The 14,103-nt window shown below is 40.7% G+C and overlaps 1 protein-coding gene across 1 annotated transcript in view; it reads right to left on the bottom strand.

Moving 5' to 3' along the window:
* Nucleotides 1-4,594: 4,594 nt before the first annotated feature.
* RABGGTB (Rab geranylgeranyltransferase subunit beta) overlaps nucleotides 4,595-14,103 on the bottom strand; it is a 12,074-nt gene continuing 2,565 nt past the window's right edge. Inside the window, exons 4-9 of the mRNA XM_086861543.1 lie at nucleotides 13,532-13,637; nucleotides 11,975-12,027; nucleotides 11,740-11,850; nucleotides 8,502-8,627; nucleotides 7,573-7,722; nucleotides 4,595-5,607 (exon numbers count right to left, since the gene is read on the bottom strand). Of these exons, the coding sequence (XP_086717669.1) occupies nucleotides 5,467-5,607; nucleotides 7,573-7,722; nucleotides 8,502-8,627; nucleotides 11,740-11,850; nucleotides 11,975-12,027; nucleotides 13,532-13,637 (687 nt within the window). The 3' untranslated portion in view covers nucleotides 4,595-5,466. The remainder of the gene's footprint in view (nucleotides 5,608-7,572; nucleotides 7,723-8,501; nucleotides 8,628-11,739; nucleotides 11,851-11,974; nucleotides 12,028-13,531; nucleotides 13,638-14,103) is intronic.

The raw sequence follows: 14,103 nt of genomic DNA, 5'->3' as shown, positions 1-14,103 counted from the left end.
GGCTGGCACGGGGAGTTGGCACGGGGGGCCCGGTGACGGCGGCGGCAGGAGCATCGGCGATAGAAGCGGTGACTGCGCATGCGTGGATGACTTCAGCGCCGCAGGGCAACATGGGGGAGTGGTGGACGGCAGCGCGTATTTCGGATCGTCCCGCACCGCACAGAATAGTGGCGCTGGGCGGCACGGAGGGGGTGTAGGGGAGCTGAGCTGCGGGAACCGCGATGCCGAGGGCGAGCGGGGTGGCGCAGCCGGGAACCACGGTGTCGGCGGGGGAAGGCGGGACCGCGGGGACCGCGGCGCCGGGGGCCGGCGGAGCCGCAGCGGCGCCGGGGCCCATAGCCGCGGGGACGGTGGAACGGGGCGGGACCGCGGCATCGGGGGAAGCTCGGACGGCAGGAGGGGGGGGCAAAAGCGGGGGGGCGGTGGGACGGGGAAGGCGGGGGGAGGGGTGGGAACGGATCGTGCCGGGATTGGGGTAGGGGGAACGGGGGCCGCGTGCTCGGGGGGCGGGGGCACACCGGTCTGAGCGGGCAGGAAGGGAGGGGGGCCGGCGGGGACCGAGGGTACGGGGGCCGCATGGTCGGGGGGAAGGGTGGGAGAGACGGAGGTCGCGGGGTACGGGCGGCTGCTCGCGCCTTGTGTATTCGCAGCACACATTTCTACCAGTGCTCTGCAGGCTGGGAGGAGTTTAGCGGCTGCCATATCTCGGCGGGAAATGTTATTAAAAAGCTTATGACCGACTGTGTCCCAGAAATCTCTAGTAAAAAATCTGAGTGTTTTGCGTTTGGGAAATTAACTAGGGTCCAGGTTAGGAGGGTTTTTAGCTCTCGTTTAGGCAAATTACTTTGGCTGGCTTTCAGTAAGAATTTTAGTTGCTTCTACAGCTTTTTGTCTGGGCTTGAACAGTTCTGACCTATGATAGACTGGTTTGTGACTCACCTCTTATTTAACTGATGTTGGCTCGTCTCTCAGAGCTCGGGCGATGGGTGCTGGCCAGGCACCTGCCATCCGTTCTCGGGTGTCACTTAGTAATACTTGCACATGTCAGGAAAATTAATCCACGAACACCAGAGGTTTATGTCCAAAAAGGAGACAGAGGAGTCCTTTTACTTTATTCGAATAAAGGGAGAGGCCATGGGGCATTCCCCTGGGGTCTCTCAAATTTTTGGAGGGCGCAGCCTCCTTTTTATCCTAATTCCCGGCCGCTTGTCCCTTCTCCCTTTCCCCATAGGCTGAGGGACTTGAGAGGTACAGACTTCCCGGAACACCTGACACCTGGGGTACCTTCCCCCCCCCCCACCCCCAATGCATAATCCCTTCTTAACTTTTATGGAATTCATAATGTTCTTTCAGTGCCTGTTTGATCTTCTACTGGAATCCATCCCATTATTTCTGTCGTCTCTCACTGATAGCTACATCTTCTCAACTGACCCACAGCTTGTTTGTAAAGACAAGCTCATCATTCCTCTCAGTCCCTCCTCTTTTAATTTTTGTTAATAATTGTCTTTACAAACCTTAGTTATCATTGACCTAATTTCTTGTTCTTGGGTCCTTTTTGGCTTTGGAATTATTTGCAGTGGCATTACTTTCTGCCCTTTTGTAGTTATCTCTGGATCAGTACTCCCACAAAGATACAAGAACAGTCCAACGCTATTTGGAAGTAAGCAGGCGAAGGAGCTGGAGATTTGGACCGAGAATGGGCAAGTACTGAGAGAACAATACCTGCTGTTACAGTATGTTGATGATACACTGAGAGCTACAGAAGAGAAAACAACCTGCATAAAGGTAACAATTGAAATCTTAAATCAGCTGGCAATGGGAAGATATAAGGTGTTATAGAAAAAAGTGTTAAAGAAAAGGCACAAATTACCCAACAAACTGTGATTTACCTGGGATGTGAAATCTCACAAGGGCAACGTAAGCTGGGTACTAACCGTACTCAAGTTATTTGTGCCATTCCAGAACTCCACAACCTACATGAGCTACAAGTTTTCCTTGAGATGACAGAGTGGTGCTGTGGATCATGGACTATGGACTAATCGCAAAGCCCCTGCATGAAGCCCAGACAACGCAGCCATTTACCTGGGGCAAACCACAGAAGGAGGCCTTCCTCAAACTAAAGGAGGCATTGATAACTTCTCCAGCGTTAAGACTGCCTGATTCATCCAAGGATTTTCACCTGTTTGTGCGTGGAAGACTACGTCTACCACTGGGAGTGCTGACCCAACGTTTGGGAAGCTGGAAAAGGCCGGTGGGCTGCTTTTCCAAACAATGTGAGTGCCGGATGGCCTTCATGCCTGCGGGCAGTTGAACAGCCACCGTGATGCTGTTACAAGAAGCTAGAAAACTCATGATGAGTAGACACATAAATGTCTACATGCCACATATGGTAATCACTGTTTTAGAACAAAAGGGGGGCCATTGGCTATCTCCAAGCAAGATGATAAAATTCCAGATAATCCTGACTGGGCAGGATGATGTCACACTAAAGACAACTAACCTCTTGAATCTAGCTTTGTTCCTAGGTACCACAACTGAAGAAGGCCCATTAGAGCATGACTGTGTAGAAGTAATAGAGTACACCTTTTCGGCAAGAGAAGACCTGAAAGACATCGCACTAGAGCAACCAGAGTAGGAGCTATTCACAGATGGAAGCAGCTTGGTGGAGAATGGGACCAGATACGCTGGATGTGTGGTAACAACAGTCAGTACAATAATGGAGGCAAAAGCATTATCACCAAATACATCTGCCCAGAGGGCAGAACTGATTGCCTTAACCAGAACACTAGAATTAAGTAAAGGGAAATCGAAAAGCAGACTGGACAACCCGACAGATTGCTCAAGAAGTGCAAACAACAATGGCATTGATACCTTTAAAGACTAATGTATCTCAATTTAATTTGCCTCCAAAACTGAAATATTCAGTAGAAGATGAGAAATTGGGACATTTGCTAAATGCACAAAAGAATTCCGAATCGTGGTATGTAACTGCACAAAGACAAATAGTGTTAAGCTCCTTGATAATGAGAGAAGTTCTACAAATTAAACATAACAAATGTCATTGGGGTGCAGAGGCATTGGTAAAATCGCTAAAGCAAAAATTAATCTCCGTACGGATGCTAACAATGGCAAAATCAACTCAGTGGCTAGACACGGGCACAGCTAGGAAGGATTAAGATAGGAATAGAATCAAGATAACACTTGGCAAGAACCTTTTAGTAGAGTGAAATTTGGGTGGACCCTGGAGTCTTTGCTTGGTCCTACATCAAACTATCAGAATAAAGAAATATTGTACAAACTTACAGGTCAGGAAGATAAATTAGCAAGAGTCACCCAGGAAAGATTTAAAGAACTAAATGTACAATTATAATTTTATTACTCCTGAAAGAACATGGAGTGTGTGGTTTTTTTAAGGGATAGATTGATCATTGCTGTGTCCACATCCCAAATGTAACTGCAGATGTAGAATATATCAATCAGTTGCAACAATAGAGCATGGAGGACAGGGAGAGCAAAAGGGTTTGACTATAAATTGGTTAGGCAAAATCTTCAAAGGGTTAGGGTGGAATATGAGTTCATGGATTACATCTATCATTGAGAGTGTGATAATCTTACTAATTGTATTCTTAGCAATCTGGTGGGTTTGATTTTTGTCTTTGAAAATTTTGCATGAGATGCAGCAAATGGAATTTGGGTACGTGTCTTGGGACAATGAAAGGTGCTTTCCTTGATACCTGGAATTTGGAACTGGGAGATGCTGGCAAGGCTACGCTTTAGAGCGTAGCCTGTCCGATTTGAGATCTGTCAGACTTCTGATAATTTAAGAGTCAACATTTTGGTAGGAGGAAGTTGATTCAAGGTCTGTAGTTGTAGTACAGCAGTGATGTAGGATTTCAGAGTTGCTAGAAGCAGGAAGAGACTATGCTTTTCAGGATGGTAGTGGTGGTGTGAAGGGGGATATGAAACTTGGGAGAAGGAATAGACCATTTTAAGGCTGGTTCTTGATCCTTTGAGGTGTTAGGAAATGTATAGCTTTGGCATTCTTTTATAGATTGAGGCATTCTTTTCCTGCAGAACACACCCTTAAGAGGAGAAAAAGCTCAACCATTCGCTTGACCGCCATGACTAAGGCACTCTCTCCAGCCAAACCGAACCTCAGGCTGTTCTGCTGTACTCGAGAGAAAGCCTTTACTTCTGAAGTGCTAAAAGGCACTTTGTTACTGTGACTGAAGTTGGTGCAAAAGCTGGTCATGGTTAGAGCAGTCTTTACTATTATCAAATTAATTCCCAATATTGTAGCCTAAACCAGTATTTTCTATTCAGTGAGTTTGGGTTTATATGTCAAATGACTACACATCTGTGCAGGCCAAATATTAGGTGGCTATCTCTGCTGAGTGAAGTTCAGGTAGAACAACTTTAGGCCTTACTTAAGCGTAAGTACAGAGATTATCAAAGACTTCTTCCCTTTCATAATTACCTTTTACTGTATATTACAAGTGGAATACCATTCAGTCTCAGCTAAGATGTGTGGAATTAAGTGGCAATTTTAGCACTTCTATGAAGACAAAGAAGATTTCACCCTTCAGAGAACAAGCATTTTCCACAGCTAGTTTTATTTTCAATTACACCATAATCATAATCAAGTACTGACAATTAGTGTCTTGAAAACTACAAAAGCAGGATTTCAGCCCAGCAACAAATTCAGAATCAACTCTATGTTCAATTACAAGTCACTGTGCAATGGAGACCTTCTCTAGAATGTTTTATGCTAGCAAGATTCACTGTACGTACTCAAGGTATGCTGTATTTCAAGCATTAGTGGAATTTTGTCTAAGGGACTCATCAATAAATGAAGACATATATATTTAAAAGGACCATAATCATGGCTTCACTGGTATCAATTACTGTGAGAAGAAGCAGCTGTTTCTCAGTGTAGAAAACTGATGCCAAACATGAACAGGAAAAATTAAATATGTAAGTGTGTGGTATTAAGTGCATGGCTTAAGTAGGATCTTACTGTGTTTTTTGTTTGTTTGTTTGGGTTTGTTGTAGTTGTTTTGGTTTGAGTCTTTTTTCAAGTGCTTTGCACAATCCACCATCGAAAGAGGCCTGTATGAAGACCAGTACTAGCATGGTTGATATTACAGGGATAGAAAAGCTAAGCATTCACATAGTCAAGCTTTGATTTGAATATTATATTAAAAAAAAAAAAAGTCAAGGCCCATATATTTAGATACAGAATTGAAATGTTTCTATACATCTTAGAATACAACCAAAGAACATGTTACACTCAGATTATGAGAACCAGCCTGTTCTGATACAATTTATAAAGTGACAAAGTCCACAGAAAAGCTATTGCTTCGGTTCCAGAACATAAACACATCCAAAAGAATATGCTGACAGTTTCACGGATGAGTTAAGTAAAACAAAGCAATTAGTCATATAAACCTTTTGTCTCTACAAGGCTTAGCTTACAAGCTCAGGCTGCACATTTATTCTTCGAAGGACGTCTTCTGGCATACAAAAGACAGGATTAACGGCCTTAATTTGTTCTTCTCCTAATAAAGACAGTCCAGCAATACCAAATAACGTGTGAAATGGATCCACCTGGGAAAAAAAAAGGAAGCTTGTGTCCATTTACAAAAGTCAATTGGTTTTTCACTTGTATAGAATGAAATTTTTGTTTGCCAGCAAGAAACTGAAAATCTCCGTGGCCGGGGAGGACAATACAACTGAATAAACTTTAATTTGTGGTAACATGTTGACAAGCAAGACAATTTCTGGGGCAGGCATTTAGAATACCACGATTTAGTCAGGAATGCTTGTCAGAAATAGCTTGTCAGTTATATGCTGCTAAGACAATTTTCAACTCTGAGTTAGATGGAATGCACTCACGTTGGTCTATTAGTGTGCAATATCACAAGGTGGTAGAAACAAAGATAAGTAGCATTTTAAAAGTAAACTGTATCACCCACATATACCACTTCCATAAATTCCCTACTTGTTCCTCAGAAACATCATAATGCTCTTTAATGGTCTCCAAATACAGAGCTGTGCTGCAAAACCTTGAGAGGAAAGTAGCAACCTATTTTGTTAGAAAACCTCCCAGAACCATAAATAAAAACAAACCCCCCCCCAAACCTCTACTCCCGAAACCACACAATCACCACTCCCTCTCCACCCCACAAAATGAAAAACAAATGAAAAAAACAGCCCATATACAAGGTCTATTAGGAATGAGTTTCTGCAGGAACAAAGTAAAAACCTGGGCTACATTTCTGGCAACATTTCTACAGGAGTAGAAATTTCTACACATCAGCAATCGAAGACAGGTAAAAATAATATGAAATTACTTCTAACAGAACAGAAAAATTCTCCCAAAGGTGCTCTCCTTAGATTTAGAGAAAAGGCTCTGCAGAGCTGCTCTTCCAAGAAGACACAAATATTTCAGTACTCAAAGCCAGAAAATCATTTAGACTTCAAGTTCTGGGCTTCACTTGGAGAATTCTGGAAACAGAAAAGGTCTTCCTGTAAGCTCCTTAGAAATACAAAACTCTGCCTATTTTAAGAACACAAAACCACTTTCCAAATGACAGACTGGAGTTAGCAGATTTCTCCCCCGACTGGGAATAAAGCACCTGCTTGCAAAAACAAAGTTGCTTTATTTTTTAATGCATTTGTGGAGAAGGGAGCAGATCTGGTTATGTCTGCAATAAAAACAGCTAATACCACTCCAGACCATTAACAAATAAGCCAAGTGTTCGACGGGAGCTGCAATGAAGTCTCGTAATACTTCTTATTTTATCTGTCCAGCACTCTTGAAAGTGCTTTATTTGCTTTTTACTTTATTTAAACTTTATTTAAACTTTACTTGCCATTTCACTGGGACTGGTATCGATCACTTCCAGCTGAAACCAGAGAGAACAGACTGGCTAAATCGTAACTGCTCTCTCAACAAGCAAAGAATACGTACCACCAGCCTCTTGACAGTATTATCAAAAAAGCTTCTTCCTCCCTCAACTAGACAAATGCCAGCTACAAGATTTATTAAGTAGGTGGGCTAGCAAAGAATGAAAGTTAGTGTATAGGGATTTTTTTATAAAAGCTCATGATTTATTTAGATCAGACAAAACCACCAAGAGAGTTGAAGACTACTTAACCTACACCAGACTTTAGCTTACAGATCATTTCATGAAACAAAATAATAAACCCAAAAAACCCACACCAGAAAACCTGTCACCAAACAATGTTTTTACACAAATCTTCTAAACGGTCTTGTGAGAAATGGTTTGTGTTGCATGTGTCATGGGAACCAAACCAGATTTTGTAAGGAATGGCAACTGACTTCATTGGGGAATACAAACGCATCATAAAGTACGTGCTCCCCAAGCATGCCTTCAATGGCGATTCTACTCTATTCTTCCTTGGAAGTATATTGCAGCCTCTGCAAGACTCACCTGGACCGTGAGCTGAGTTACACTCAAACAAAAGTTGAAATTTCCAGTTGAAATTTTCATGCATCTTTTAATTAAAACCAAATTAAATAAATAAAAATTAAAAGATATTACGTACCATATCTCCCGGTCTATCAGCAAATCCTCCAGTCTCCTCATCCTGGCAAGCCAAAATAAAGCAGCGCAGTTTCTCTCTGTCAATCCACTGTATCCTACCAATCATCTTCAAAGAAGCTAGCACCCACCACGAATAACATACATCAGGTAACTGGCAAGCAGAGAAGCAGATTAATATTTGATTTGGTTTTAAACATAACGTTGCAAATTTTACTGATAATTCTGCACATTATCAGGTGCGCTATCATAATACCCTTGCAGAGACAAAACACTTAGGAGTGTCTTTGGAGTAAAAGACTTTCTTGACAGAATCTCTTTTTGGTGGGCTTCTGTCTTAAGGAAGGGAAAATATCTTTCTCAAACTTCTTCCCTTCTTTGAGAAACAAGACCACAGGAATGTGAGTTTTAAAGATTTCACCTTCTGTGAGAAAAGGCACATGGCACGCTTTTCAAGAGGAAATACAAAGAAGTTCATATCGACTATTTGTATTTTGGGGAAAAGGGCAGAAGCAGGGGAATCTGCTGACTATCTATTTGCCAGAGATTTTTCTAGGTTACACAAATTTCTAGTGTGATGTGGAACACTATGACACTCAGGATTTACATCCAGTAAAACAGTAATTTTTATACAAATCCTACGGAAAAGATCATTCCCAAAGTCAAAGACCCAGTTTAACGGAACAACGGTTCAAGTCGTGACCAAAACATCCTTTAGTATGTGTACTTTCTTACATTGAGGACTCAAACAAATCATAGCTAAGGACTGCAGGACAGGTGTTAGTAACAGAAGGAAGAATCAGAATGAAGGCCTGACTTCTTTGAAAAGCTAACTAAATGTTTTGTACAAATTGTGACATTTTGCAGAAGTTCAGCTTCAGAAAAAAACAATCTCTATTGAGGTTTGAACAAAGAAAAGAAGCTGCACAATACCTTCTCTGGTCGTCCGTTGAGACCTCCAGAAGGTAACTGACGTTCGCAAAGCCACCAGCCCAGCAAATCAACATTTACTTGATGCAACTGGTCTGTAATAGCCAGAAATCCTGTGCAACAATAGATCTAAAATTACAGACATAATTTTTTTGTGTATTTAAAAACTAAATATAGTTTAGCAGACTAAATGCAGGAAGATCTCAAAGCAGCAATAGTCATGTAAACGATGCACAATACTTCAACTTTTAGTTTCAAAGACTTTTCCTTCAGGAAAGAATGTTATTGTTACAGTTGCTTTTGTAAAAAAGTACCAGTAACACAATTTAATGACATAGCAGTAGTATTTTACTAATATAAGACACTGATGCAAGGTTTGAAAAGTGACCCTAGGAGATCTGAGAGAGCCATGTAATTTTATTTTAAAAACACAGACTCTCAAGCCAGAGCAGTCAAACTGATTTCTGCAGGCTGGATATGGTCTTTGTTGAAATTTTGCATCCAGTCTATGGTTTCTTCCTTTACCTGCCTTTTACCTTTTAACGCTTGCAGAGAGTAATCAAAAGACCAAATGAAACCCCCAGCAGAGACAGGCTAACCTGGTTCATTAACTATCTTGGTAATTCCCTCTATGTTTGGTCATGTCACGCTTACTTTCAGTGTGCCATGTAATACATCTGCACTGATTAATTCCCTTTTAATAATTAATTTAAAAATTAATAGTCTTTTCCTGGGAGATAACATTTATGGTGCAACAGCATACTTTGGTCACATTTCATGCAGTCTCTAAGAAAGCACTGCAGCACAAAAAGCAAAGAATCATAAAACCATTTAGGTTGGAAAAGACAACCAAAAATCATCAAGTTCAACCTTTAACTTAATACCACCAAATAACACTAAACCGTATCACAAAGTGCCACATCTACTCATTCTTTGAACACTTCCAGGGATGGAGACTCCACCGCTTTCCTAGGGAGTCCATTCCAATGATTAATCACTCCTCTGGTGAAGAAATTCTTCCTAATATCCAACCTGAATCTCCTGCGGTGCAACTTGAGGCCATTTTCCCCTGTCCTGTTACTGACTGACTGGAAGAAGAGGCCGACCCCTACCTTGCCACAACCTCCTTTCAGGTAGTTATAGAACATTAAAGGCTCTCCTGAACCTTCTCATCTCAGGACTGAACACTCCAGTACCTGCTTTCACCTGAGTAAAACACTCAGTACCTGAGTTCAGCTGCTCCTCACAGGCCTAATGTTCCAGTCCCTTCCCCAGCTCCATTACCCTTCTCTAGACATGCTCCACCACCACAATGTCCTTTTGAAAGTGACAGGCCCCAAACTGCCTTTGGGACTGGAGGTGCCCCAGCAGTGCCAGCACAGGGGACAGCAACTGCCGTGGTCAGTGACCAGGTCAGTGACCAGAGCGACCACACTGTGGCTGGTACAGCCAATGGCCTTCTTGCCCACCTGCGCACACCTGGCCTGATGTTCAGCTCCTGTTGACCAGCACCCCTAAGTCCCTTCCTGCTGGGCGGCCTTCCAGCCACTCTTCCCCAAACCTGGAGCACTCCACGGGGTTGTTGTGACACAAGTGCAGGACCTGGCACCTGGCCCTCTTGGACATCACACAGTTTTCCTTGGCCCATAGATCCAGCCTGTCCAGACCCCTTTGCAGAGCCTTCTGCCCTCACATGAATCAAAACTTCCACACAAGCTGGTCCTTCATGGGACCTTACTGAGGATGCACTTGATTCCTTTATCCAGACCACTGGTGAGGATATCAAACAGGACCGCCCCCAAAATTGTGCCCTGGAGAATCCCATTTGTGACCCTTCGCCAACTGGATTTAACATCATTTCCCACCACTCTCTGGTCTGGCCACGCAGCCTATTTTTCTTCCAGCCAAGACTGCACCTGTCCAAGCTGTGGGCTGCAGCTTCTTCGGGAGAATGCTGTGGGAAAGTATGTCGAAAGCTTTACTCAAGTCTGGGTAGACATATCCACTCCCTTTCTCTTTCACTAGGCAGGTCACCCTGTCATAAGAGGAGATCAGGGTTTGGCAATATTCCCAGAAAACTACTGAACTTACATGGAGGTGAAAGAGACCTTTTTAAGGAGTATGTGAATAAGCTCAACAGATCTAATCCTCACAGGAAATGCCACCTGCAAACAGAGTGGGTTTGGCTATTGAAGTGACTTCCTTGAACACTAGAGCACGGTCCAGCCATTTAGACTATATGGGTAATGCTACTGTACATAGAACTATAAGGTAAGTAAGTGCATGTAACAGATTTAACTTTTTTTCCCTGATTTTAAACAAAGAAGGGGCAGGAAACCCAACACTTGTCAACAAAATGGCTCTAACATTTTCACATGATGAGGTGAATCCTGGCTATGGCATTATGGCACTCACCACAATTACGCAAAATAAACAGGTAACTGCAACAGCATTTAAAGTTTATTTTTTTCACACATTCAGATTAAATGCACTAAACTCTTCTATGAAAAGAAATATAAACAGGAAAGGTAAATTTAAATTTTAAATCATTTAAATTATGTCAATTTCCTGTTGAAAGAAGTTATTTAGATTGTCTTCCTCAGGAGATCCCTTAATTTGTTCTAATAATACTACTACATTTTCTTCTCAAGTAGATTTTACTGAGCTTTTTTCAGAATTCACTGTCACCAATAACAGTGCGTAACACTAGCGACTCTAGCCGATAAATATTCCCATTACTAAGTTAGGTATGTCATCTTAAAATGGACTTTCCTCAAAAAATTAAGTAATGCTTGACAGGACTCATGTCTCATTTTTATTTGGGTTCACTGGCTGATAAATCTCAAATGCACTATACAATTGACCTTTAAGTCTCATTATGATCTGTGTCAGAAACAGTGATAAATCTTGTCCACCATCTCCATTGATACCCTTTTCAAATTTTCTAAAAATCCTGATGCTAGCAGTTTCAATATCACTATGGGAAGATTGAAACAGTCATAAAAGCAGTTCCGTTATGATCTTTTTTTTCTGCCTAGACTAAACTCCCGAGTTTCGACTCATCTTCTCAGATTAGGTTACGTATCTGTGCAGTTTTTTTAACTGAAATACTAGAATCAGGCATTTGGGGAACAAATTTGGTACATCGATTGTCATCACTGATACACGTTGTAAAGAAACATTTATAGGCAGTACATGATGCTTGCTAGTTTAAAGTATTTCCACATAAGGAGAAACTCACCTGTCCTGCATGTGATTCGGAACCTGGTCTACAACCAAATCCTCCATCAAAGTTCATACAGGACAAAACGAATTCTACTGCTTTTCCCACATCAATAGCATCCAGCTTTCCCTGCAAGTCAGAAAATAACTAATGCGTTTGATATTCTACCAAGCTCATCTGCAGAAACTTCAACAGTACCAAAGAGCAGTACCATTCAATTCTCTGCTTGTGCAAGTGATGGTTTAGGACTTACCAGAAGTGCAAGAGTTGCTGCAGCACAGAAAGAGAATCTTGTATCTATTTCTCCTATAATGTGGGGGTAAGGAATTAAATAAGATTATTTTTTCAACAAACATGCATTTAAATCGCTACTGAAAATATGAAACAAAATGTTAAAATCCTAGGTTCTGCATCAAAAAACAGCTAAAAAAGTCTCCCCATAAAATTTAATCTTCCAGCTTATCAATTATTTCCCCAGTAATTTAGAAAACATATGTTACAATTTAAGTGATCTGTATGTTTTACTATGCATAAAAGCCAACAACTCATTTAGAGCTGGACAGCTATATATCCAAATCAATTCAGCTAGTGGTAATTTACAAACAACTGTTTCATTTTAGAGTTTATCTGTAGTGCTCTACAGATAATTGCACAGAAATGGAAATAATGCATAAATAATCAGACAACTCTTGCTTTGCCTTAAATCCAGCCAGAAGTAGAAGCCGCTTCTCGTTTTAGGGAAATCTAATTTAAGAAGTTTCTTTTCCATATTTGTACCTGGAAGAAAAACCGAAGTTCCTACACCTATAACAGAATGATTGCTTGTCAAGTCCAATCCAGGCAATTAATACTCGGAGTCAATTTAAAATTGAACTGAGCTGCAAACATTTGGTTTCTTGGTGGAACTTCTGCAAGACTTCTTAAGAAACTCACAAGCTGAAACGCCTAAATCAAACATCTGCTGCTCTGTCCCACATCAGTAATCACACTCCTTCAGCTGTACCTCTCGGAAATAACATCAATCCATTGTGCAATCGGTACACTTGTGACAATACTTCAACAAAAAGGATGTGGCAAACTACGAACCAATTTAGCACGTAGCATATCATCTACCTTTACAGTAGCATACATATACTGCTAAGATCTCAGTTGCTGAACTTTACCTGAACAAGAGTGATATGCAATAGATTTTCTTAAAATTTGGGTCTTCCATGGTGATAAATACTTTTAGAGTGACTAAATATTTATGCCACAGCTTAAAAATGCCATGTTATATACATATACATATATATACATGAAATTATTATATTATATTATATTACATTACATTACATTATATTATATTATATTATATTATACATACACATATTACGGAATTTATATGCAGAAGCAAAATCAGTATTAATAGAAGTTCACGAGTACAAACCCAGTTCTTCTCACTCCCACATAGTGAAAAATCCTTTCACAGTTGTCATGGATATAGATCATTACTAACTACCATCAAATGGCAAGTATAAAACGTTCCTTATGAAACAGCATATCTAGTATATCAAAGTACTGTGAAGTTAAAAATGCCCAGAAGTCTTCTTCTTTAAGAATTGAACACTTTATTCTTAATATAAGAATGGAACTGAAGCTGAGAATATGGAAGGGCAGAAACATAATTCTGTCCTTCACAAACCCTTCTTTTTCACGACTCAGAAAATAAGTGTTCACATATACATATGCAAAAAAAAAATCCAAGAAAACTTAAGTTTACAGACTTACACAAGTCAACCCAGACACTACGTTTAAAAGATCTAAAAATTACCCCATTCATCTCCAGCAAACGATCCATCTTCTTTCTGCAAGCTCTGTATATATTCAATGATTTTATTTACATCAACTACATGGAGACTATCATATAAGGTAAGAATCTGGGTGGGGGGAAAAAAAGACACAGTAACAATCAAAGAGAAGCAAAAATTTTAAAAATTTATTTCTTAACAAAAAAAAATAGAAATCACGAATTTATAAAAGACTTGATTTAATTAACACTGAATAGTATTTGGTAAGGTTTATTAAACTTTTTTCCCACTTCAGTAGTTAATCTCTGCACTGTAGATTATCTCTGTCTAAAAACTTTAGGACATTGGAACTTGTGAAAGGAGCTGGATTGGATGGTTTGGAAAAGTTCAAGACATCACAGCCTGGAGAAACTTCAGTGTCCTGGTTCTCACAGTATTCAGAGTAATTCTAGTGCTAAAGTAATTGGTAATAAAGATCAACCTTAGGACATCCTGTCCTACATAAGGAGTTCAAACCCAGTACCTTAAATCCAGCATAGTTTCTGCCTAGAAAAGAATGCTGTATTATTTAGTTGTAATGCCATTAAAATACTTC

This window comes from Cyanistes caeruleus, chromosome 24 (genome assembly GCF_971803275.1).
Source record: "Cyanistes caeruleus chromosome 24, bCyaCae1.hap1.1, whole genome shotgun sequence".
Taxonomy (NCBI): domain Eukaryota; kingdom Metazoa; phylum Chordata; class Aves; order Passeriformes; family Paridae; genus Cyanistes; species Cyanistes caeruleus.
This window is presented reverse-complemented; position numbering and strand designations above follow the sequence as displayed.